Source organism: Aulonocara stuartgranti (assembly GCF_965226115.1).
Source record: "Aulonocara stuartgranti genome assembly, chromosome: 3".
NCBI lineage: Eukaryota > Metazoa > Chordata > Actinopteri > Cichliformes > Cichlidae > Aulonocara > Aulonocara stuartgranti.
The window spans coordinates 69848709-69875883 of NC_138941.1; the positions used below are offsets into that span (position 1 = coordinate 69848709).

Genomic DNA, 27175 nt, shown 5'->3' on the forward strand with positions numbered 1-27175 from the left:
TCTAATTTGATTACATTTGTTTTTCATCATAAATATGACAGACAAAAGTAAATTCAGCAATTAGCGGGATGGTCTGCAATACCCTGTCAATAGGAACTACACTCACCACCTCTCATTCATGTGCGTGTTACGGCTCTGCAAGAGTGTGAGCCAATGAGAAACCAGAGGCACAAAACTTTAGACCACAAAACACACAATCTGATGTTGGTTTGTAAAGATGTTGCTGATGAGACTTTGTAGAAAGCAGCTGGTCTGAGTGATGTGATCAGAGTGCAGCAGATAATGTCTGACAGCAGTTTGAAGAGCAAATGGATTCTGTTCTGTTCTTCATCATCACCTACCTGACACCTCACACCTGTTTCTCACCTGCAGGTCACACAGGAGGATCTGTTGGACTGAAGGTCAGCCTGTCAGTTCCTGCTGTGCTTCTTGTTGCTGCTGTTTTCTTGATGTAGAGAAAACAAAAACAACAAAGAATCAGGATCCAGCCTCATGTTGAGCTGCAGCAAAATAAAATGTCTGAATCTTTTTAAATCAGCACTCTTAGTCTCCCGCTGGTGGTTTCAGCGTTGTCAGTGAACCTGGGGAACATGAGATGATGCTGGTAACAGAAATCAAAGGTAGTGAACAGCAGACAGGGATCAGCTGCAGGTTTAATACACGTCCTGAATTTGGTTTAGTTGTAAGTTTCTGTAAAATAAAACCAAACGTTGTGATTTGTCTCTTTATGAATAAAGTTGAATTGAATTTCTCTCTGAGCTCCTGCTTCTGTTGTCTGTCAGTGATTTTATCAGTTGGACATCAAGTAAAACTTTGGATAAAATGAAAACTGTTCACACAGTGTCTGTAAATCCACGGGTGAAAATAACACATGTAACATTCACACAAGTCCACGAGTGATTGAATGAAATGTGATCATGGAAAAATAAATTCAAAACTATTCAAGACTTTTACCATTAACTGTCATTCTATTATGAAGTAACAGGAAGGTAATAACACTATAATATAATAATAATAAAGAAAATTAAAAAATATGGTATAACAGAGCTCACTGCCTCACACTGTCGATAGCAGCATTTCTTTTTAACCTTATTTCATTTAAGGCTCAGACGATCATCTGTTTCCACTTAAAGTAGTCTAGCTCTGATATCACTTTAGCCTCTGGATGGAGGATTTGCTATGTTAGCTTATAGATAATAAACTAAACGTATTACAGACCAAAACCAAACACGTCCGTAGTATAAGACTGGATTTAACTCCCTTCACACCTGTCTCGACACAACAGTCAGGTCAGTCCCTTCCCTTTTAAGAAATCCACCTTAAATGTATTTTAAATGTAAGTGATGCAAAATGAATTTAATATTTTATCTTTAGTTTGTCAGGTAGCATCAGGTCAGATGGATGATGTTGGGTGAGATGGAGCAGACAGAGATGTCATCACAGCTGAGAGGAAGCAAAAGCCTCAACATCCAGGCTTAAAAGTGATGTAGGGAGCTAAAGCTAAAGCTCTGCTTTCTTTGTGTGCCTGTGCTAACAGCAACTAATGAGAAATGTGATGACAATTGTCCAGCTTTGTCCTTTTATATTCTACCAAATGTGAAGTGAACCTGTGGTTATACAGTATACGATAAGAGCATCTTTATTAGTCCCACATGTGGGAAATTTGTTTTGTTACAGCAGGAAGTGGACAGTGCAGTTACATAGCAAACATGAGAGAACACTGGAATAGAATAAGAAACTGTACACAACTGTACCCAATAGAATAGAATAGAATGATAGGATAAAAATAGAATACACATGCTACATACAACTGAGTACAAATACAACGTTGTCAGAAAAAGAGTGTTACACTTAGTCCTATTGCACATGTGTGTGTTTGATCAGCTGCAAAGTCTTTGTGGTGGAGTCTGACAGCAGAGGGGAGGAAATCTCTCCGTCCCACATCGTGGGTGCTGCAGCCACTGAAGGAGCTGCTCTGAAGCGCTATAAAGGTTTGTGATGATCAATACAGGTTTACAGCTCAGATCATACTGAGTTCATTATGACTGATATAAATATGTGATAGAATAATAATAAATCGAGTAAATTGTGATTGACAAACAGTTTTAAAGAGAAAGTTTGTTAGTTTAAATTGTGTGAAAGGTCAGAGATGGAGAGAACACCAGGCTGGGGCTGAATATCAGTGTATTACATGCAAATCTGATTGGATGACAGGACAGAGCATAAACTGAAGCTGGCATGGATGTTCTGGGTCTCCTGCCTCTGTGAGATCAGCAGGTCAAAGATTCAATAGCAAAACTTGGTTGTTCCAGCAGCGACGCCGAGGGCAGTGAGCTCTAAAAGCCTCCCAGATGAAAACGTGCCCGATCGAGAGGTGATCTGCTGCTGATGGGTGACGAACCTACTCAGGTCTCCAGCTCTTATCAGAGGAGGCAGTGAAGACACCTGAGCTTCAAGGCAGTCAGGCTGGGCGAGTCTGTGATTACTTTTATCTAAGTACAATCTGAATATTTTACCTGTAAGTAATCTTACAATATTATGTTATATTGTGAGTCCTTTTTACAGATCTTCCTAGGTTGAAAATGAAACAGTACTAAATGTAACAAGTAGACAGCAGCACTAAAGTCATCAATAGACCCCCGGAGAGCAGTCATTTTGGGTTTCTACCTTAGACCCCCGCGGAGTCATCATTTTGCGTTTCTACCTTTAAAAGCCGGAGAGCAGTCAGTCAAATGCAGGAAGTGGAAGCTAAATTGGCTAGTCATTCATATGTATATTAGGTCGTTACCTAGGAATTCTGGAGGGAGGGGAGTGGGGGTGAGTGATTGAGGGGGTGGGGGAGTGGAGTGTTTCAGTTTGCCATCTTAGGGAGAAATCAACACACATGGGTGTAGGTCCTTTGTTGCTGACATTTATTGATAAAAACAGTACAAAAAACCAACCATTTGTACACATATGTACAAATAATTATAAAAAGTGAGTGAGTACATTTCAACATTTTCAGCAATCACTCACAATCCTGGCACTGCCATGGTATCTGTCGTCTGCATTTACCACATGTGTATCTGTAGCAGTGAACACATCGCACAGTGGCCTGATTTTTTTTGCATCTGTGTTTGACCTGACACGTGGCCCTTTTTCCAGGGCTCGGTGTGGAGGGTTGTGTCCGAAGCAACTGTTCTTTTCTTGCCTTCTTCGCAGCTACATGAGAGCGAGCCAATTCTTTTGCAAGCGCCACCAGGAAGTCCACCCGTCTTTCCTTCGTCCCGGTGCATGCTTGATACAGCACATGTGCATTCAGTGCTGCCATGTCAATCATGTTATAAAACACGGCAACTGGCCAGCGCCGTGTTCCTTTGCGGACAGTGTACTCCCGAACCATCTGGTCCATCACATCCACGCCACACTTTGTTTTCTTGTAAAGGGTGACAGTGTTTGGCTTCCTTTTGGTAGTGTTATCAGTCTGAACCACGCTGTGCATGCTGCTAAGAATATAGACTGTCTTCTTCCGTTTGGCCGCATACGCCATCAGCGTGGCAGCAGAGGTTGAAAACACCTAAGAAACAAGATAAATTGTTATTTCCATAGCCCTTTTACACACAATGAAACACATAAACATAGAACCACAAAAGACCTGCAACATACCTGAGTGGTGAATTCATTGCGATCTGTCTGTCTAGTGGATTGAGGAATTTCCCTGCGAATCTTGTTGACTGTGCCGAGGATGGTGGTTTTCCGTCCAAGAAGTTTTTGCGCAAGTGAAAGCGATGTGAAGAAATTGTCCGTGGTAACATTTCTGCCCTTGTCTAGGAATGGTTCCATCAGCCTCATTACTACATTTTCAGAAAGTCTCTCCCCAGTGGGACGATTGGGGTCCTTGCCAAGATATGGGAAGACATTGCAAATGTACTTGGATTTTAGGTCGCAGGCCACCCAAAACTTGATCCCAAACTTGTCCGGTTTACTTGCAATATACTGCAGGAAACAGCACCGAGTCTTTGATGGGAAAAGCTGTTCATCAACGGTGATCAACACCCAGTGTCACTGGGCTCTATGATTGGTGCACAATCATAGAGCACTGGGTGTGACACCGCTAAGCGGGGTGTGACGGGTTGCAGTGTTATTTGTTATTTGTGGCACCAATCAGAGCACTGGTACAATAGTACCAGTGCTCTGATTGGCGCACAATGGACCACTGATCGAAGACCACTGATCAATTGTGATCAAGGGTATATATATGATGCAATCTCACTGCACTTAGCCTAACCCTTCATTGCCCTGAAGAATTCTGTGGTGTACGGACCTCCTCTCCAAGGAAAGAAAATGTTTTCAGCTGTAGAGGTAGAGGTACGCTTCATGTACTTATCAACATACAGTTTAGCGGAGTGGATTAGAGTGCATTGGTGCTTGGGCCTCTTTTATTTAGCACGGTTATACCATTGTGAATTTAGCTATATAAATATGCTCAAGAGTCTATCATATGTTTGACATGCAACTAAAAATTCGAAAATATATATTTTTTTAAATCAGTAACTTTGCAAATTTAGAGGAAATGTTTTCGGACAACATGTGTGTCACATTTTAAACAGGTTTTGAATAATTAGCACTGACATACAGACATTTATGCCCTGGGTATAACAGACATGCTTACCTTGTGAAAGGCCCTCGGATTTCTTGGAGCAGAGAAACACTCTGTATTGTTGCTTTTCTCTATTGTATAAGCAGCGCCCGACTGCCAGAAACGCTCTGTGCGGGTAGCAAAGTCGGCTCCAACGCACATTCAAGTGAAAAAATAAAAAGTTAAAACGATATACCTTGCGGCAGTTGTGAAGTGCTGAGAAAAATACTGTGTGTCTGATGGGGTGTTTTTATATAGGTGAGGCTACTTTCAGTTGACCTCTGAGATGTAGAGATAAAAGAGTGTGATGTAAGGAAGAAAGGTGGAAAGTCTTTGGAGACTCTGTTGGTCATGGTTTCTGCTGGCCTCTGACATGATAAGACTAGTTGCATTAAAGCCATTAACTGTTTGTGAATATACACCTTTGGGCTGGGATGCTCTTGATAAGGAGCATCTTTTGTTGCTTCATACCTTTTTACAGACTTTTGGGAGCCTAGCTGCTGCACCCCCTCTGTCTAACTGTTACAGAGTGTGGGAATATGTGTTTTTTAGAAGTATCACAGCTTATTTCTAAAGGGATACATGTTGTTTGTGGTGCTCTATTTAAAAAAAAAACTACTAGCCTGTGAAACTATTAGAAAAGTGAAATTTTCCTAAACTAGCTAAATTAAATGCTGTGTGGGAATACACGGTTTTTAGAAGTATCACTGTTTATTTCTAAAGGGATACCTGTTATTTGCGGACCTCTGTTTGAAAACTATTTGCTCCTAAATAGCACTGAAGAAAATGCAAAAGGCTCCTAACTAGTTAAAATACCCCTAAAGTAGTTAAATTAAATCACCTATGTCTAAATAACAGAACTCCGAGACCTATACAAACCCTTTAAAAAGAGTTTAATTAAAACGCATAATGGTTTCATTAAATAATACTCTATTAAACAAATGTGAACTCATATGACCCCTGGACACACACGCACGTGCAAAAAGTCCGTTCTCGCGCACGTGCACACGCACATGGACGCGGCGGGGGATAGGGGAGGGGGGAAATTGCCCTCGGGGTGGGGGTGTTGTGTGTGTGTGTGTGTGTGTGTGGGGGGGGGGGGGGGGTATAGGTATAGGTATATTACTACTATCTTCTATGTTTTCCTCCATAAGGGCGGCGAGCCTGGGTCCAGCTATTTGAGTGGTGTCTTGTTTTGGTGAAGCTTTTGAATTGCTTGGCCTTTGAGGCCTGCATGGAGCTCAGGCTGACACTAAGCACAGGAAAGGCCCACAGTGGGTGCACACACAGGATACAGATCTGTCAGGTCATGATCAACAACCACTGACCAAAGCCCACTGATCTCTGACCTCCCAGCCCATTCTTCCTTCAGTGGGCTGCTTTCAGTCATTATGCAAATGTTCTGTTTATAAGATTGAGGAAACCTGCAGTCAGCTCAGACTGAAGAAGTCACCTGGATGAGTGACGAAACGTTTCTCCCACAAAACGCTGCGTCCAGATGAACAGAATCAACTTTTGGAGATTTACTTACCTGGATGATTGAGCATGCATCAAGACGTTTGGCAGCTGTAGCAGTCGTGGAAAATTCCCTCTGTGGCAGAAAATCCTCGCAGATGCAGTCTTGATACCAATAGATGGATAAAAACTGGAGGAAATCCTCAGAGGCCTTGAAAACTCCTAAATGGAAGTAGCTTCTTCTGCTGGGTCTATTCTGTTGGTCTGAGACTGGCTTCCCTTCATTGGCTTCCTGTTAAATCCAGAATTGAATCCAAAATCCTGCTCCTCACATACAAGGTCTTAAATAATCAGGCCCCATCTTATCTTAATGACCTTGTAGTACCATATCACCCTATTAGAGCACTTCGCTCTCGCTCTGCAGGCTTACTTGTTGTTCCTAGAGTATTTAAAAGTAGAATGGGAGGCAGAGCCTTCAGTTTTCAGGCCCCTCTTCTGTGGAACCAGCTTCCAGTTTGGATTCAGGAGACAGACATTATCTCTACTTTTAAGATTAAGCTTCAAACTTTCCTTTTTGCTAAAGCATATAGTTAGGGCTGGACCAGGTGACCCTGAATCCTCCCTTAGTTATGCTGCAATAGACATAGGCTGCTGGGGATTCCCATGAAGCATTGAGTTTTTCCTTTCCTTACCTTTATGGTTATGTAAGTTCCAGCTGGAAGGTGATCATCGGTTGGAGATTGAATGGGGACGACTACAAGACTGGTTGTCCCTACCTATGCCCCATTTCCAATCAGGCTGTGCTTACTTGTGTGATGAAGTTTCTGCATCTAGAAGAGCTAAATTAGTTTTTTGTAGAAATTATTATTATTGTAATTAATTATACATTTTTGTAGCTGTAGGAGTGGGAAGCCTTTTACGTCATTTTTGTTTCCTTTCTACAAGGCTTTGTTTGTTGTGTTAGATGTGTCCCTCTGATGTTCCTCTAAAGACAAATAAAACATTTTGTTTTGGTGAAACTGTAAAACTTGCTGTGGCATTGGTGCTTGAATGGGGAAGTCATTTTTTGTGTTGCATACATCTCTGGGCAGATATTTGGGCAGTAATTTTGAACACCATGTAAAAATGTCAGTGGACATAATGCAAAACCCAATGCTTCAAATCACAGCATCTAAAACCAAAATTGTGCCAAAGATGCCTCATTTCTGTTTAATAGGATAAAACAATGCTAGCTATGTTATAGACACAGTAACCCAAGGAAAGCAGTAAGTACACTGACTGACATTGTTACTATGACAACAACAAGCTGACATTTGGACAAAAAAAACCTTGGAGTAATTATTGAGAAAAACATTAAATTTAAATAAAGTTTTAAAAAACACATGACCAAAAATGTAACTAAAACACATCCTCTGGATGTTTCCAGAATATTTTAAATAAATAAATAATTTAAGGAACAACAACAAAAGAAGATCTATAATCTGCATTTATCTCTTCTGTTTTATTTGATGGTGGGGAAATCATAATCATAAAGAGGCTTCTGATTAGAATTTATTTGTTATAAATGTGATTTATATAAACTTTCATTTAGTACGGTGTGTTGATTATATGTAATATATTTTACTTATTATTTATTTACATTCAGTTTTTATTCCTGAGAATTTTGTTTTTTTTTTTAGAAAAACTAAAATCAGGACAGAATAATTATTTTGCTGTCTTATTTTATGAATCATTTCGATGTAAGCAGCTATCTTTTGAATATGTGGCTTTACAGCTGAAGGCCCATCCAAAGTTGTGTTTCTTAATGTTTACAGGCCTCCCAAATACTGCACAGACTTTTTTAATGACCTCAGTGAACTGCTGTCTGTGATCTGTGTTGATTTCGACTGTGTAATTATTGTTGGGGATTTTAACATCCATGTGGACAACCCTCAGGACAAAGGGACTAAAGACCTGAGTAACACTCTGGGCAACTTTGGGCTGACTCAGCATGTAACAGAGGCCACACATAATAGAGGACACACTCTTGACCTACTGATCTCCAAGGGCCTGAGCATTTCAAACATTACTGTGTCTGATGTGGGCCTGTCTGATCATTACTGTGTTTTCTTTGAAAGTAAAATCTCAGCCCACATAAATATATCAACAGCCGTGATCACAAAACGGTGTATAACTGAACACAGTAGTGAGATCTTTAACCAGGTCTTCCCATTAACACCTGACCTGTCCAAAGGTTCAGTCAATGAGCTCGTCAATAGCTTCAATGCTAACATGTTAAATGTAATGGACACTATTGCTCCCATTAAGGTGAAGGTTATCTCTGGAAGGAAAAAGTCTCCATGGAGAAACTCCACACTGGTGAAAAATGAAAAAAGAGAGTGTAGGAAAGCTGAGCTTGAACTTCATTCGACCATGGCCTGCAATGACTTTGCCAAATTCTTCACAGAAAAAATCCAAAAGATTAGACAAGCAATTGGTACATCAACAGCAGATCCAGGATATGTACTGTGTCCACCAAAAAACTGTTTAAACACCATGAAACAGTTTCACCCGATTAACAGCAAAGACCTGGGGCCCGTTCTTCGTACGTCGCTCACTACATCCAAGATCAAATGACACATCCAAGATCAAATCATCACGCTAACCGTGAGCTCGCTAATCCGGTTCCCCGAACACACCTGCTGTTGACGATTACTACAGCTGGATGAAGTAATGTGACATCACTGGGTGTCGTAAAAGGGGCTACGCATCGATAGTAGAAACATTGATCGGCAACCCTCTGATTGGTCGGCGAAAATGTCGACGGAGCGCGCTCGGCTCGGTATTTTTCGGCAGCAGAGCAAGAACTCCTGAGTGAGGGATTTCAGGAGTTTCAGAGTTTAATCAGAACGCAAGGGAACACTGCAAAGGCTGCAAAAGCAAGGAGAGAGGGCTGGCAGAAAGTTGCTGACAAATTAAACTCGTAAGTAATTTAATAATAATAATAATAATATATTGGATTTATATAGCGCTTTTCAAGGCACCCAAAGCGCTTTACAATGCCACTATTCATTCACTCTCACATTCACACACTGGTGGAGGCAGCTACGGTTGTAGCCACAGCTGCCCTGGGGCAGACTGACAGAAGCGAGGCTGCCATATCGCGCCATCGGCCCCTCTGGCCAACACCAGTAGGCGGTAGGGTAGATTTATCATATCACACTATATTATCCAATATTATATTACATTATATTATATTGTTATATTATATTATATCCTCTTTCACATTAGAGCCACAACAGGACCCACTAGAACATGGGAACAAGTAAAAGTGAAATATAAGAATATTCTATAGAATGGTAATATTTATCACTTATATTGCTTTTCGTCTCTTGAAAAGAGACCCTGGAATAATCTGTTTGTTTGTTTATAACAGCAACCAAGAAAAGGGCAGAGCAAAAAAAGACAGGTGGTGGTCCTGCACCCCCTCGTCAACAAGTTGGTTAAGTAAATAATATCCTCACGGGAAAATCGATATCTCTCTATGAGCACACTGTCGCGCTGAGCTAAAGGATCCTGTCTATCCCGCAATATACGCTGAATTCTGAGGACTCTCCTTATCAATCTTGCACCTTCCGCAATGGGTTGCTCGCGTAAACGGACAGGACATGGCTGCGACAGGCTTCCCAAATCCACCTTGGATTTTATAGCCGTGGTCTCTCATCTTGATTACACGAAGTAATTTACAATTACTACTCTGAAATATGAATTACATCTGTAATAATCACATACATGTAATAGAATGTTAATAGTACATTTCCCTTTTTTAGGAAATGACCTGTATGTATCTGTGTGACATCAATAAAAGGATCAAGTGCTGCATTATCTTCAGTTACATTGATGTTATTTATTTATCGCTGTTGCTTTCGTATAAATGAAGCGGACATACCTCCGTGGCCGCGATCTAATCCTGTTTACATAAAGTAAACCTGCTCCCGAGCAGGTTTACGCTTACGGCTCTGTTGCTATGACAGCAAGTCCCGGATGAGCTTCGGGGAACCGAACGATCCAAGATCACGCGAAATCGTCAACAATCTAATCCAGCTAACTTACTTAGCGAGGTACGAAGAACAGGCCCCTGGAGGACATCTTAGGTAAACTGAACTCCTCCTACTGTTTAGATGTCCTGCCAACAAGTTTTTTCAAAAAGGTCTCAAAGACTTTGGAGTCAGACCTGTTACAGATCGTCAACTTTTCCTTAATGTCAGGTGTGTTTCCAGAACCACTAAAAACTGCTGTAATTAAACCTATACTGAAAAAGGACAATCTTGACAAGACACAAATGAACAACTACAGGCCGATCTCAAATCTCCCATTTTTAAGTAAGATCATTGAAAAAGCAGTTTCTCAACAGCTCAATTACTTCTTAAAACAGAATAACTGCTACGATGCCTTCCAGTCAGGTTTTAGACAGAACCACAGCACTGAAACCGCTCTGACCAAAGTGTTTAATGACATATGTCTGAATACAGACAGTGGAAAAATGTCAGTCCTAGTTTTACTGGATCTCAGTGCAGCATTTGATACAGTTGACCACAACATATTACTCAAACGACTGGAGAACTGGACAGGTCTTTCAGGAACTGTACTAAACTGGTTCAAAACATACTTAGAAAACAGGAAATACTTTGTATCAATAGGTAACTTCACATCTGAGCAGACTAGTATCACATGTGGAGTTCCCCAAGGTTCCATCTTGGGACCCCTTCTGTTTAACATTTACATGCTCCCACTGGCACAGATTATAAACAACAACAAAATAAACTACCACAGCTATGCAGATGACACACAAATATATATCACAATGTCACCAGGAGACCGAGGCCCTGTACAGGCTCTTGGTAAATGCATTGAGGAAATTAATGACTGGTTGTGCCACAATTTTCTCCAGCTAAACAAAAACAAAACTGAGGTAATAGTCTTTGGCGCCAAAGAAAAACGATTACAGGTCACCAGAGAACTTCAATCTATACATCTAAAAACCACAAACCAGGCGAGAAATTTGGGTGTAGTGATGGATGCAGACCTAAACTTAGAAAAACACATTAAGACAATAACAAAGTCAGCTTACTATCACCTCAAGAATATTTCAAGGATAAAAGATCTGATGTCTCAACAGGACCTGGAAAAACTAGTCCATGCATTCATCTTTAGTAGGCTTGATTACTGTAACAGCATCTTTACAGGTCTACCTAAAAAATCAGTCAGACATCTACAGCTCATTCAGAACTCTGCTGCTCGAGTCCTCACTAAGACCAAAAAAGTGAACCACATCAGTCCAGCTCTGAGGTCTTTACACTGGCTGCCTGTCCGTCAGAGGATAGACTTTAAAGTTCTGATGCTGGTCTATAAAGCTCTGAATGGTTTAGGACCAAAATACATCAGTGACCTCCTGACCCAGTATGAACCTTCCAGATCCCTCAGGTCATCTGGATCCGGTCTTTTATCAGTTCCCAGAATCAGAACCAGACACGGAGAAGCTGCATTCAGCTTTTATGCTCCTTATATCTGGAACAAACTCCCAGAAAGCCTCAGATCAGCTGAAACAAATAAAGCACCAAATCCACACTTTTAAGCTTAAAGTTCAAAACTAACATTTTAACTACTGATTTTATCTACTGTTCTGATTTTATCTACAGTTTTTTTAAATCATGCTTTTTATTGTTTTTGTTTTTTAATGTCTCTGTAAAGCACTTTGAATCACCTTGTTGTTGAATTGTGCTATATAAATGAACTTATATAAATAAACTTGCCTCGCCGCTTTCAGCCACATTTACAAAAACGCCCCTCCTGTTCTGATTTTTCTGATAATAATCAGAAAGTGCTGAACTCCTCCTCTGAGCTGTTACAGGAACAGATGTTGGCAGATGTGTCAGTGACAGAGTTACAGTTAGAGAGGTCAGTGAGCAGGATTTCTATCAGGATTCATGTCAGATTTATTATAATGATGTCTGTTGGTTCACACTCACGGCTGCTTTGGACTGATTCCAGCTCAAAGAGCATCAACATGTTTTCATGTTTCCATCATGATGAGGAGCAGAAACTCTGAGGATTCTCCTGAACTGACTACAGTAAGTCATCCACAGCTTCTGCTTTATATTCTACATATTATTCAGTAAATAATAGATAATTACTGATAATTAGACACTTTCAAAGGGAGAAAAGTAAAAAAAAAAATCTGTAGTTAAGAAGTACAGATACTCAAGCTGTACAAATACTCCGGTAATAGCTGAAGTACTCATTAAACTTCTTTACAGAAGTAAAAGTGAAAACTACAGGCTCTGAAAAGTACTCAGGTCCTACCGTAGTACTCAGTAAAAGGTAGTCTGGGGTTAAAGTGGATGTGGCAGGTAGAGGAACTCTACGACTGAGTGCAGCAGGGATAAAGAAATAAGTCGGAATCATTTGTTTTGTGAGCTCCAGCTGTTTCCAGGCTGTGATCAGCTGATCTACAAGCAGACATGAGCCATCAGCGCTCGTGTAACACAGTACAGTACAGAGCTGTCAGAATGAATCACCCAAGTTAGTCTCACACTCTTTATCCAGGTTGTTGGCAATTATTAATTAATCGCCCTTCAGTGTCACACCAACACAGTGTCAACACAGCAAAGTGAATGTGCCACACACTCCATGTGTCATCTACTCATCACCATCTGAAACTATAACCTTCATGGGCCAATCACAGAGGACGAGACAGACGAAGTAAAACTAGACACAGGAAGTAGGACTCACTGGTTCTCCATAAAGAACAGAGATTTTCAGTTTTTTAGGTAAAACGTTTCAGTTTTCTTGGTTAACGTTTGGTTAACATCAACCCACAAAAATATTTGAACAGAAACTCCAAAAACGAGTGAAACTAAATTTAAAATATAATTTCATTTTCAGTGGATGTTAACCATGAAAAGCCTGAAAGATCATTGGTAGAAAATTCAAATTATATTGGTCGAACATATCAGACTTTCAAAGCATCTTCAAAGTGTTGAGTTTAAACGAGCAGCTGAACAACAGATCAGCTCTAACCCTCAGTGACATTCAGATTTATTTAAACCTTAAATTTAATCTGATGTGTTCAGGTTTAAACTCGGGTTCAGTTATTCAGTGAAAACACCAACAGACTCAAACATTTAGAACAAACTAAGAGTCAGATCAGCAGAAACAGAGAACATGTCTGCTGTAACTGCGTCACTCTGCTCCACGCTGATGTTTGTCCTGTTCGTCTCTGCAGGTGAGATTTAACTCTGAGATAAAACAGGAAGTTTTGGCTGCACAGTAAAAATATTTCCCTGAGACTTATTTTCATATTATTTCAGTTTTTCTGTTTGTGACGATGAAACAAGAATCAAACTGCCGTCAGAAACAAAACGTTCTTGTGCTTCAAAGACTGAAACACAAACTGTTCCTACATGACGACACATGAGAGGTTCTGATTTTGTTCTGTGGAGATCGTTCAACAACTGAACACTAAAACTTTTCCACTTCGCCTTTTGTGACGCACTTATTTCTGCGCATCCTCAGTCCAACCTACCAAACGTCACTCTAACGCCACGTCCTCACGAGACACGGAAGAGTTTGAACCGCAGCTTTAGCTTTATTTAAACCTTAAATTTAATCTGATGTGTTCAGGTTTAAACTCAGGTTCAGTTATTCAGTGAAAACACCAACAGACTCAGACATTTAGAACAAACTAAGAGTCAGATCAGCAGAAACAGAGAACACGGACATGTCTGCTGTAACTGCGTCGCTCTGCTCCACGCTGATGTTTGTCCTGTTCGTCTCTGCAGGTGAGATTTAACTGATAGAAACTAAACTGAGTTTATTTCTGAGATAAAGAGTCTCAGTCTGGTTTACATGCTGATTATATTTCTCTAAGAAGTAGTTTATTACTCATTCAGTGTTGCGATCGACACAAAGCTGGGTGGAGTCTGTGTGTTGGTGCAGTTTGCAGCACAGAGACAAAGAAGTGTAATGTGTGTGTCAGTGTGATGTGTTGTAGTGTCAGGAGTCAGGATGCAGCTACAAAGCTTCTTGTTCAGTGTATACAAACAGCTGTAGCTCCATAAAGGCAGCATGCAGAGACTCACAGTGTCTTATAATGAGAGGCTGCTTTCTCTCACACATGTTGTTCACTTATTATCAGCACATGTTGTTGTTTGTGGAACAGAGTTATTGTAGTTTTTTCTCATTGGTTTGAGTTTTTATTCCATTTGGACTTTTTGTGTTTAGTTCAGTTTAGTTTCCAGATGATTTTCTTCTTTTTCAGGTTTGATTATTTATTGCTTGAAGAGTTTTAATAGTTTTATTCTTTTTTCATTCTTACTGTTTGGAGGTGGTTACAATGTATGTACAGTGGGGCAAAAAAGTATTTAGTCAGCCACTGATTGTGCAAGTCCCCCCACCTAAAATGATGACAGAGGTCAGTAATTTGCACCAGAGGTACACTTCAACTGTGAGAGACAGAATGTGAAAAAAAAAAATCCATGAATCCACATGGTAGGATTTGTAAAGAATTTATTAGTAAATCAGGGTGGAAAATAAGTATTTGGTCAATAACAAAAATACAACTCAATACTTTGTAACATAACCTTTGTTGGCAATAACAGAGGTCAAACGTTTACTATCGGTCTTTACCAGGTTTGCACACACAGTAGCTGGTATTTTGGCCCATTCCTCCATGCAGATCTTCTCGAGAGCAGTGATGTTTTGGGGCTGTCGCCGAGCAACACGGACTTTCAACTCCCGCCACAGATTTTCTATGGGGTTGAGGTCTGGAGACTGGCTAGGCCACTCCAGGACTTTCAAATGCTTCTTACGGAGCCACTCCTTTGTTGCCCAGGCGGTGTGTTTTGGATCATTGTCATGTTGGAAGACCCAGCCTCGTTTCATCTTCAAAGTTCTCACTGATGGAAGGAGGTTTTGGCTCAAAATCTCACGATACATGGCCCCATTCATTCTGTCCTTAACACGGATCAGTCGTCCTGTCCCCTTGGCAGAAAAACAGCCCCATAGCATGATGTTTCCACCCCCATGCTTCACAGTAGGTATGGTGTTCTTGGGATGCAACTCAGTATTCTTCTTCCTCCAAACACGACGAGTTGAGTTTATACCAAAAAGTTCTACTTTGGTTTCATCTGACCACATGACATTCTCCCAATCCTCTGCTGTATCATCCATGTGCTCTCTGGCAAACTTCAGACGGGCCTGGACATGCACTGGCTTCAGCAGCGGAACACGTCTGGCACTGCGGGATTTGATTCCCTGCCGTTGTAGTGTGTTACTGATGGTGACCTTTGTTACTTTGGTCCCAGCTCTCTGCAGGTCATTCACCAGGTCCCCCCGTGTGGTTCTGGGATCTTTGCTCACCGTTCTCATGATCATTTTGACCCCACGGGATGAGATCTTGCGTGGAGCCCCAGATCGAGGGAGATTATCAGTGGTCTTGTATGTCTTCCATTTTCTGATGATTGCTCCCACAGTTGATTTTTTCACACCAAGCTGCTTGCCTATTGTAGATTCACTCTTCCCAGTCTGGTGCAGGTCTACAATACTTTTCCTGGTGTCCTTCAAAAGCTCTTTGGTCTTGGCCATGGCGGAGTTTGGAGTCTGACTGTTTGAGGCTGTGGACAGGTGTCTTTTATACAGATGATGAGTTCAAACAGGTGCCATTCATACAGGTAACGAGTGGGGGACAGGAAAGCTTCTTACAGAAGACGTTACAGGTCTGTGAGAGCCAGAGATTTTCCTTGTTTGAGGTGACCAAATACTTATTTTCCACCCTAATTTACGAATAAATTCTTTACAAATCCTACCATGTGAATTCATGGATTTTTTTTTTCACATTCTGTCTCTCACAGTTGAAGTGTACCTCTGGTGCAAATTACTGACCTCTGTCATCATTTTAAGTGGGGGAACTTGCACAATCGGTGGCTGACTAAATACTTTTTTGCCCCACTGTATAACATGCTGTGCTTCTGTCGGTGCTGTGCTATTGGACAGAAGTCCCTAATGTAAAGGTCTCTGAGGTCACTGCAGACTGTGCATCATCCAATGCTGAGGGCTAAAAGAGGAGACAGAGCTTTTGAAGCTTGAGATCTATGAATTTGGTGATTTGTTTTAAAAGCAGCTAAAAATATAATCTTTTTAAGCTTGCTTTTGGGTAACTTTTTGTTCTAACATTTAACCATTTTTGTTATGATGTTTGTCCTCAAAGGTGCTACATTAAAAATGCTTTTCACTTACTTTACTATAATGCCATGATTTTCACCAGCATCTTAAATGTACAGCAGACATCAGTCTTACTGATAAAAGTCAGACCAGCAGGGGAACTAAATAACGCCTGATTTTCTTTTCCGGACACAATTTGTAGCTGCACCAGAATCCGCCGGAAACGCACCCTGCGCTGTAGTGTGTCTTCATCAAAACACAGCTGAGAAAACAAACAAACATGTTTTACTGGATGAAGAGCGGCAGCAGCGGCGGCCCCGAGCCGGTCGACAGCGTCGGTAACATGTCTAAGAGCGACATACTGAGAGGAATCGTCACCGAGAAAATGAGCACAGCCGCCCGCGAGATCTTAGCGGTGGTGGAGAGGACTGTAGCCGACTACGAGGAGGAGGCTGCGGGCTTCAGGCGAGAGATCGGCCGTCAGAGGAGACTGCTGGAGCTTCTGCAGCCTAACGTCTCTCTGGAGAAAAGAGGTGAGTGGACAAATAAAGCTGCTCGCAGCCACAAAAAGCTGATTTGTAAATTTAGAATTTGCCGAACTTCGTTTAAAAATCGCTGATTTTACGTTTACAAGCTGTTAAACATACAGATGTGTAATTACAATAAAATGTGAATGCAGGGAAAATAATATTAGCGTTATTTGCAATTCGGCATAAATCTCTCTCAGTTTAAATGTAGAGAAGAGCTGATGATTCATTTTTTTTGTTTTTTTTCCCTGAACTAGACCTTGAGGTGTATGAAGCCTCTACTTGAGGTAGAACCTTCAGCCTGGAGTGGTTATTCCATACATTTTTTAGTGCCATGACCTCAGACTTTGAGGGACTAATTAGAATTTCTGCTGCTTCAGGCTGTTCCAGTGAGATGGAGGTCGCCAACAGAAAACATCTGAGACCACCCAACTAAACTCTTCTTGAGCGTGCAATCTGATTTACTGCTTTTTATTATCCACGCTCTCATGGCTGTTGTACAGACTCTTAAAAGCATGTAGCAACAGGCCATATAACCCGTAACCACGCCCTTCTTCTCACAAGATATGCCACTGGGCGTAATGTAGTTATCCTTGAGAGCATAAGAATCTGGTCTAATTCTTATCCCAGATTGTCATTCTTTGTTTTGTTTTGTCTTTTTGGAATCTAGAGTTAATGTTTTCTTATTGGTTTACATAATAAAAACAATGATCAACAGGAAGGAGGGTCTTCGGAGCTGCAGTCAAACACCACAGTCACACAAAGCTGATATATTGATCAAATGTTCTTTTTGACCAAAAAACACAAAGTCCTACAGCCTGATGTGGAGAGGCATGAGGTGGAAGTCGTGCCTGAGGACAGAGAGGAGCAACAGCCCAAGCAACAGACAGGTACGTCTGAACAGTCTTACCATTAATTGTTTTTCTTTTTTTTGGGGGGGGGGGGGGTAGTTCAAGGCTTTTATAAAGAATATTGCAAAATGACACAGGCACCCCATAACATGGGTAACCCCATATATAGGTATATATCCAGAATACAACCAGTTGGCAACCAGATGAGTTCCGCTTATTGGCACAGACTGATTAAGATTAATTGCAACATGTTGGCAGTCTGTCCATGTTTGTAAATTGGCCTCGAGTTATTTGCAAACATCACCAATTTGTCACCAGCAGTCGGTCAAAAGTCAGCCTGACTGTTTAGAAACAATTTGCCTCCTACTGTGTGTTAATAAGGAGGTTCAAAGTTTTTATTTTTTATCACCATGGCCTCATCTGGTCAGAATGCAAAGAAAACTGCTATCAATTAGTTGCCGTATATGTCGGTTTACTTTAGTGTAATCAGTAGTAACTTAAAGGAAGACACGCATGGACTGCTAAACTCTGAAAGAGAAAACAAGTCATTTAAGTTAATGACTTTAAGTCATTAACTTAAATAAAGGTTTAAACTGAGAACTACAAATCAAACTCACCTAAGCTGCCGCTTGTGTGGGAGTGAAAAGAGGGCATGAAAGTGAGTGCAGTGCTTATATACTGTGCGCCAGGCGAGTTAAATTAATCAAATTATTACTAAAGCAAACTGACTAAACCACATGTATTGTGTCTTTGTCGTTCATATGATTCAAATTAAAAACCATAACAAAAAGTGAATTCTGATGTATCCAGGTGTGAAGGACACTGAGAGCCTGGCCCTGCTTTGGTACGACGACATTGATGACGATGAAGAGGAGCAGGAGTTGGTGCAACCAACAAGTTCCCGACAAAAACGAGAAGATCTAAAGGACCCAGATTATAAAATGCCGTCAAGGTTAGAAAAAACACCACTTTAAGGAACAACAAACTGTAGAGGTTTGTGATATGGCCAACAATATGTGGATGGTCCCCAAGTTTATTTGCATTTGCTTTATAGTCTTTTATGACACTGACTTAGTTCCTGCATTTTCGCCAGAGTTCCGACTATCAGGAAGAAGCCCGGCAGACCTCGCATCAGTGACATAAAGAACCATATAGATCTCAGAGTCCGCATCCTGGAGGACTCTCACACCAATGTGCTCTCTAAGACGGGTATGAAATGAAATGTTAGTCATTAAGGTTTTGTATTTGTCTGTTATGTGGTACAGTGTTAGCCGTGCTATTAATACCATTTTTTCTTTGTTCCTAATTCAAAGCATTTTCCAATGCTTACAAAAATATTTAATTACATTATTTATCATCAGAAATAGTCAAAGACTGGCCAACTAATCACTTGAACTAATGAATACTAGGGCAAGGTTTGGTTTTACTGACTGCCTAAGGACTATTGATCTTAAGATGAATTTCTTCTGTTCCAGTATTCAAGAAGTTCCCAGCACACGACCTGAAGTGCCCTCTTGGTCTACAGGAAGCTGACTTCCTGGACCTGTTGAAGTCCACCTTTCCTCAGCTGGCAGATGATGAACCTTTTGACTTGTTCACAACTGACAGAAGCCGGAGGCTCCAGCCCCTGAAAGTGAAGATTGTGACTCCAGAGGAGATCCACATGTTTACTGGAAACTCTGCCCTCTACATCCGCCTGAAGGTAGACGCTGTACCTGTTTGTGCTGCTTTTGCCTCTGACATTGGTAGGATTTTGATAATTTTGCTTCTTTATACCACAATAACAGATTTAAAATGTAACAATCATGATGTGATTTAAATGTACACTTTAAGATTTTACAAAAATGTTAAAGAAATTTTAGCTATTTTACTCTCAGTTAACATAAGTGCTGATAATAATTTGGAAATGAACTCTTACAGACTAGTGAGGAGGGGGAGAAAGAGTTTCCCGCTTCACCAACAAACGATGACTGTCCATCCAGCGATGCTGACATAACAAAAAACAATGAAGCTGAACTCCAGTCAAGGTAAAAATAAAAACGGGTATAAGGATTTGTGTGCTCTTGATTGACCAACGATGTCAAAAACAAGACTCTAGAATGTTGATGTAAATCTAGACGCTGGATTGTGATAATTCAATGAAAAACATGAAATTTAAAAAATTACTGAGGGAACAAATTCTGATCTAACGAATACCAAACCCAAAATTCTGTGGTTCAAGTTCTCTAATGGATAAGTTTGTTGTTTTTAGTTATTGCAAGTAGACGAAACCTATGGCTTTTATTTACAGACGCTCAGTACTTAAAAACTTAACTTTAACCGTTTTGTTCCACAGCAGCTCTGATCAGCATACAGACAGTCCCAGTGTGGACATGCTGGCCAGCAGCACAACATCACAAAAGCAAGACCTGCCAACAGATGAAGAGGCCTGTGAGAGGGAAGTGGACAGCAAAGATGAACACAAAGCCTTGGCTGTAGACAAATGCTTTAAACCTGTTTCTGAGCTCCAGGTGACAAAAAAGATGAAGAAACAAGTGCGCAAAAGTGACATGAAGGAGATAGAGAAGAGTAAAATAGCCTGTAAAGTGTGTGGAGTGTGGTACTTGAACCTGGGCAGCTTGATCAAACACACCTGGAGTCACCTGGAGGAGCCACAGGGTGGTTGTGGAGTTTGTGGAGAGCAGTTTGAATCTGTGGATGAGTTAAAGAGACATATCAGAATTCACCAGAAAACTCACGACTGCTCATATTGTGGGAAATCTTTCTTCTCCATCGTTGGTCTTAACAGCCACATTTCTCTGCACACAGGAGACAGGCCATTCAAATGTAAGATTTGCAGCAAAACCTTTGCTTACATGTCTGGTCTGAATGTTCACCATTGGGTCCATGTGGAAGAGAAACCACACAAATGTGACATTTGCCCAAAATCCTTTGGTTTGAAGGCGCAGCTCCAAGCTCACAGCAAGACACACACCAGCAAAGACAGATACGTCTGCAATATCTGTGGAAAGTCTGTCTGTGACCTTCGATCTTTGACCCGCCACAAGTTCACTCACTCTGGAGAGCGGCCGTATGGCTGCCAAATCTGCGGGAAGCGTTTCAAACTTTCCGGCATCCTGAAGTCCCACGAGAAGATCCACATGGCCAGGGAGCGACCTTTTCTCTGCCATGTCTGCTGCAAATCCTTCCTGTCAAACTGCAGCCTGATGACTCACATGAAGACGCACAGCAGCGAGAGGCCGCACGTCTGCGGCGTGTGCAGCAAAGGCTTCGTGTCCAACGGCGAACTCAAGGGTCACATGCGAGTGCACACTGGTGAGGCACCGTACGGCTGTTCTGAGTGCGGCCGTTTCTTCAAACGCAAGACTTACCTGACCAACCACATCAGGAGCCACTTGGGCATCAAACGGTTTGTGTGCGCGATCTGTGGGAAGGCGTGCTCTCGCCAGGAACACCTGAGGGTCCACATGAGGACTCACAACGGAGAGAGACCGTACCAGTGCACCATCTGCGAAAAAGCCTTCACCCAGAGCCACTGTCTGAAAACGCACATGAAGAGCCACCAGGTGGAGGAAAACTCTGTCCCCAGTCCATCCACAACCTAAACGACACTGAAAACAACTTTTTTTTTTTATCATAATATACTTACAGATACAGTTTGTTTTTTTGTTTTTTAATCTGTGAACTTTATATTTCATTTTTTTAAACTGGAAAAAGTGTTGTGGATTTTTTTTTCTTCTTTTTATAACTTTTTGTGCTAAAACACGTGGTTCTTAGATCATCATGTCACTTACAGCAAACATGTAGTCTGGTGATCAACAGTTCTACTAAATCGTTATTTGTTTGGGCATCAAGACCTAAGTTACTGAAGGACTCCGCAGTTGTTTTAAAGGAAAACGCACCTTTGAGTGTTGAAATGCCAGTGTACTCAGAGGCGGGGTTTTGAAAGTAGCCAATCCGAGAGCGTTGTTCATCTCTCTTAATTGCATCTCCAGCAGATGCAGTCCAGCGTTCCCACATCATACATGTAGCTATCTCGAGTGTTTTTCATTTTGTTCTTAAAGTCCTGCATCCCCAGATTTATATATTCAGGGTTTAAACTATAAAATCATTTTGTTTTACCACATCCAAAATTCAAGGTTTTTCAAAATTCACGGGTGCTCTTGGACCATAACCCCCCATCAATTTCAGGGCTCAAATGTACACTTTAGATCAGCATATAATTGTAAAAGTGGGCAGTCAGAATAACAAAAACCAGTAAAAAGCTTTAAAAAAAGCCAAACATCTGCTGCCACCCAGAACTCCTCTGTATTCATACAGCGTCTTTCATCACAGCAGCCCTAACAGCATTACCTGCTGCAGTGCTTGTATCTACTAGGGCAGGAAGTGGAGGTGCTTTCCACCACAACGAGTCTCAAAATCATTTATGTTTGTGAGCTACAGTTTGACTGTAGCTGTTCCTTACCACTAAACTATAGGGAGTGCAGAATTATTAGGCAAGTTGTATTTTTGAGGAATAATTTTATTATTGAACAACAACCATGTTCTCAATGAACCCAAAAAACTCATTAATATCAAAGCTGAATGTTTTTGGAAGTAGTTTTTAGTTTGTTGTTAGTTTTAGCTATTTTAGGGGGATATCTGTGGGTGCAGGTGACTATTACTGTGCAGAATTATTAGGCAACTTAACAAAAACAAATATATACCCATTTCAATTATTTATTTTTACCAGTGAAACCAATATAACATCTCCACATTCACAAATATACATTTCTGACATTCAAAAACAAAACAAAAACAAATCAGCGACCAATATAGCCACCTTTCTTTGCAAGGACACTCAAAAGCCTGCCATTCATGGATTCTGTCAGTGTTTTGATCTGTTCACCATCAACATTGCGTGCAGCAGCAACCACAGCCTCCCAGACACTGTTCAGAGAGGTGTACTGTTTTCCCTCCTTGTAAATCTCACATTTGATGATGGACCACAGGTTCTCAATGGGGTTCAGATCAGGTGAACAAGGAGGCCATGTCATTAGTTTTTCTTCTTTTATACCCTTTCTTGCCAGCCACGCTGTGGAGTACTTGGACGCGTGTGATGGAGCATTGTCCTGCATGAAAATCATGTTTTTCTTGAAGGATGCAGACTTCTTCCTGTACCACTGCTTGAAGAAGGTGTCTTCCAGAAACTGGCAGTAGGACTGGGAGTTGAGCTTGACTCCATCCTCAACCCGAAAAGGCCCCACAAGCTCATCTTTGATGATACCAGCCCAAACCAGTACTCCACCTCCACCTTGCTGGCGTCTGAGTCGGACTGGAGCTCTCTGCCCTTTACCAATCCAGCAACGGGCCCATCCATCTGGCCCATCAAGACTCACTCTCATTTCATCAGTCCATAAAACCTTAGAAAAACCAGTCTTGAGATATTTCTTGGCCCAGTCTTGACGTTTCAGCTTGTGTGTCTTGTTCGGTGGTGGTCGTCTTTCAGCCTTTCTTACCTTGGCCATGTCTCTGAGTATTGCACACCTTGTGCTTTTGGGCAATCCAGTGATGTTGCAGCTCTGAAATATGGCCAAACTGGTGGCATGTGGCATCTTGGCAGCTGCACGCTTGACTTTTCTCAGTTCATGTGCAGTTATTTTGCGCCTTGGTTTTTCCACACGCTTCTTGCGACCCTGTTGACTATTTTGAATGAAACGCTTGATTGTTCGATGATCACGCTTCAGAAGCTTTGCAATTTTGAGACTGCTGCATCCCTCTGCAAGATATCTCACTATTTTTGACTTTTCTGAGCCTGTCAAGTCCTTCTTTTGACCCATTTTGCCAAAGGAAAGGACGTTGCCTAATAATTATGCACACCTGATATAGGGTGTTGATGTCATTAGACCACACCCCTTCTCATTACAGAGGTGCACATCACCTAATATGCTTAATTGGTAGTAGGCTTTGGAGCCTATACAGCTTGGAGTAAGACAACATGCATGAAGAGGATGATGTGGACAAAATACTCATTTGCCTAATACACTCAACAAAAATATAAATGCAACACTTTTGTTTTTGCTCCCATTCCCCATGGGATGGACGTAGAGACCTAAAATTCATCCCAGATACACAATATAACCATCCCTCCCAAACAGTGGTCACAAATCAGTCCAAATGTGTGGTAGTGGGCACATCTGCCATATTGAGATAATCCATCCCACCTCACAGGTGTGCCACATCAGGATGCTGATCTGACATCATGAGTAGTGCACAGGTGTACCTCAGACTGCCCACAACAAAAGGCCACCCTGGAATGTGCAGTTTTGTCTCACAGCAAAATGCCACAGATGCCACAAGCAATGAGGGAGCATGCAATTGGCATGCTGACAGCAGGAATGTCAACCAGATCTGTCGCCCGTGCATTGAATGTTCATTTCTCAACCATAAGCCGTCTCCACAGGCGTTTCAGAGAATATGGCAGCACATCCAACCGGCCTCACAACCGCAGACCTCGTGTAACCACACCAGCCCAGGACCTCCACATCCAGCAGGTTCACCTCCAAGATCGTCTGAGACCAGCCACCCAGACAGCTGCTGGAACAATTGGTTTACACAACCAAACAATTTCTGCACAAACTGTCAGAAACCGTCTCAGGGACGCTCAACTGCATGCCCGTCGTCCTCATCGGGGTCTTGACCTGACTCCAGCTCGTCGCCGTAACAGACTTGTGTGGGCAAATGCTCACATTCGATGGCGTCTGGCACGTTGGAGAGGTGTGCGCTTCACGGATGAATCATGGTTCACATTGTTCAGGGCAGATGGCAGCCGAGAATGTCCCAGTTCTTGCATGGCCAGCATACTCACCGGACATGTCACCCATTGAGCATGTTCGGGATGTGCTTGACCGGCGTATACGACAGCGTGTACCAGTTCCCACGAATATCCAACAACCTCGCACAGCTATTGAAGTGGAGTGGACCAACATTCCACAGGCCACAATTGACAATCTGATAGACTCTGATAGATAGAGTGGGCACCAGGCAGGGATGCCCACTCTCCCCTTCACTTTTTGCAATTTTTATCGAACCTCTAGCAGCAGCATTTAGACAGGCTACAACAATTAAGGGCATAAAATGTAAGAACATAGAACATAAAATCAGTCTCTATGCGGATGATGTGTTGCTTTTTCTGCAAAACACACAAACCAACCTCTCTGAGGTAATTACTCTAATAAACTGGTTTTCAAGAGTTTCAGATTATTCAATTAACTGGCCAAAATCTACAGTTCTCCCCATTAACTGCTTCTTCCATAATTCTTCCTCTGCCCCACAGCAATCAGGAAATATTAAATATTTAGGTATTAATGTTTCTCCTAAGCTTTCAGACTTAACTAAATTAAATCACATCCCACTTCTAAAGAAAGTAGAAGGCGATCTGACTAGATGGAAATCTTTACCCATATCACTCATGGGAAGGGTCGCCACTATAAAAATGATGATCTTGCCAAAAATAAATTACTTATTTTTGATGATCCCTAACAAACCATCACAAGATTGGTTCAGATCTCTAGATTCATATATTTCCAATTTCCTTTGGAAAGATAAACCCCCGCGTATCAGCTTAAAAACGCTACAAAGAACCAAGGATAGAGGAGGATTAGATCTGCCTAATTTTCACCAATACTTCTTAGCCAACAGGCTTCAGTTCATCTCAGAATGGTCAAAACATACCTTCCTAGATGAGCCCTGGCTAGATGTTGAACAGGCACTATGCAAGGATCTAGAGATTTCAGACCTACCATTTATTAGCTCAAACATCAAAAGACATGAATGTTTTAAAAGTATCAACATCAGCTCCTCTCTGACAGCATGGTGGGAGTTTCTAAAAATAACGGAGTCTTCACTAATCCCATGCAAACGTACTCCTATCTGGAATAACCCTGACATATTACAAAACAATAATATGATTAACTTCCCAGAATGGAGTTGTAAAGGAATTAAATACTTAGAACATATATTGGAGGGAACAGAATTGATCCCATTTGACAGACTAGTTGCACAATATGGGATCAACAAGAAAATTTTTTTAGAATATCAACAAATTAAATCCATTATAAAAAAGAAATTTAACCTCAGTCAAGTTGAATTACAAACACCACCAAGTGCGGCACAATTCACTGATTGTCATTGTCTTTAAAAAACAAACTCTTATAAGGCACACATGAACTGAGAAAAACCCCACAAACACCAAGAGGACGTTTCAAGAAGGCCACAGAGAGAAGAGTACAGAAGTGGAGCAGTTCAGTGATGTAGGTGGAGGCGTCACACCATCAGGCCATGAAAGTATGAACCATGATTTGAACCTGAAACAGTGCAGAAGCTCTAACAGTGGAGAGATGTTTGGAGTTAAAGCTTTGGTCAGACCAGAGATCAGAGCATCAGTTCATCACACTGTCCTCACTGCTGTAATATTAATGCCACACTGTTGTTCTTTCATGTGCTGATGTGATGTACTCATGTTTACATGTTAGTGTTACTGACCATTAAGTTCTGTAGGAACCACACATTAACACACAGCATACACGGATAAATAAAAAACACCCGTTGATGTCTTTGGACTGTGGGAGGAAGTCAGAGACCCAGAATCCACTTCAGGAGATACATGTATGACCTTTGTTCCTCATGCGCTCCATGTGTTACTTTACTAATTCACAGTCTGTTTCTGTGGGCAACAGGATGACTTCACTGCTTCACTGCTGTCTCATTACAAATCCACACAAACATGATGTGTATATTTATACATTATGAGTGGCAATTTTCCCTAAAATCACAATGTTTCTAACTTGAGCCAAACTGGTGGATCTGAAAATCCATCTAAACAAATGAGTCAAACTTCACCCAAAAGAGCATCAGTGTACAAAAGTTTGCATCATCTATACAACAGTATAAATGTGAAAATATGTTTCATATTTTTGAGTCTCATGGGTCTGTTTATGAAAAGTAATCAGGTCTCAACCCAGCAAAGTTGTTCAGGATGTTTTGCTGGTATCAAAGGTCAAAGCAGTTTAAATCTGACCTGAACAGTGTGTCATGTTAAAGAAAAGTTGAAGAGGTTGTCAAACTTCTCAGTGCAGGATCAGAGAGAGACGTTAACAGTTTGTACAATCTGTTAAATTGGGTAAGATTGGTTTACAAACTAAAAACAATGTCAGCCAAAGAGATGATTTTTATACAATTTTATACAACATAAAATAGTTAATTTGTCTAACCTGAAGCTCCAACACTCACTGACTCTGAGATCAGAAATTCATGTGTGTTTGTAACACAGTTTGACTTTGTGTCAGTAAATCTCATGAACAAGATGAATAAACTGTAGTTCAGAGTCACTGACAGCACAGACACACACTGTTGGTCCGAGTCTGAACATGATGATCATCAGAGTCGACTGCTGGATGTTCAGGAGAGTTTCTGTCTGTCCTCAGATCGTCCGACTCACAGTTCATCTCTGTGTCCTCCTGGCTGACCTGCAGGTGAGAAACAGC

At 41.3% G+C, this 27175-nt stretch overlaps 2 protein-coding genes across 5 annotated transcripts in view; both read left to right on the plus strand.

Annotated features, from left to right (window-relative positions):
• LOC309693309 (hemicentin-2-like) overlaps positions 1-27175 on the plus strand; it is a 1543010-nt gene that overhangs the window by 454230 nt on the left and 1061605 nt on the right. The gene's annotated exons all lie outside the window — the stretch shown is intronic.
• On the plus strand, positions 16497-21933 carry LOC309693473 (uncharacterized protein). 4 transcript variants are annotated; one of them, XM_082512716.1, is made up of 7 exons: positions 16497-16806; positions 17610-17690; positions 18462-18603; positions 18745-18860; positions 19127-19362; positions 19581-19678; positions 19987-21933. In XM_082512716.1, exons 1-7 carry the CDS (start codon positions 16554-16556, stop codon positions 21254-21256), a joined length of 2196 nt encoding a protein of 731 aa, XP_082368842.1. In that variant the 5' UTR covers positions 16497-16553; the 3' UTR covers positions 21257-21933. The 4 variants fall into 4 exon arrangements, with proteins under 4 accessions (XP_082368842.1, XP_082368841.1, XP_082368843.1 ...); XM_082512715.1 differs by having other exon boundaries at positions 19127-19353; positions 19572-19678; XM_082512717.1 differs by having other exon boundaries at positions 19127-19353; positions 19572-19678; positions 19990-21933.

Excerpts from the sequence above, each read along its gene's own strand:
- LOC309693473 (XM_082512716.1), top strand. The coding sequence starts at position 16,554 with ATGTTTTACTGGATGAAGAGCGGCAGCAGCGGCGGCCCCGAGCCGGTC. Across the intron at positions 16,807-17,609 it reads CGTCTCTCTGGAGAAAAGAG|TCCTACAGCCTGATGTGGAG; the intron begins GTGAGTGGACAA and ends AAAAACACAAAG. Across the intron at positions 19,363-19,580 it reads TCCGCCTGAAGGTAGACGCT|GAGGGGGAGAAAGAGTTTCC; the intron begins GTACCTGTTTGT and ends CAGACTAGTGAG.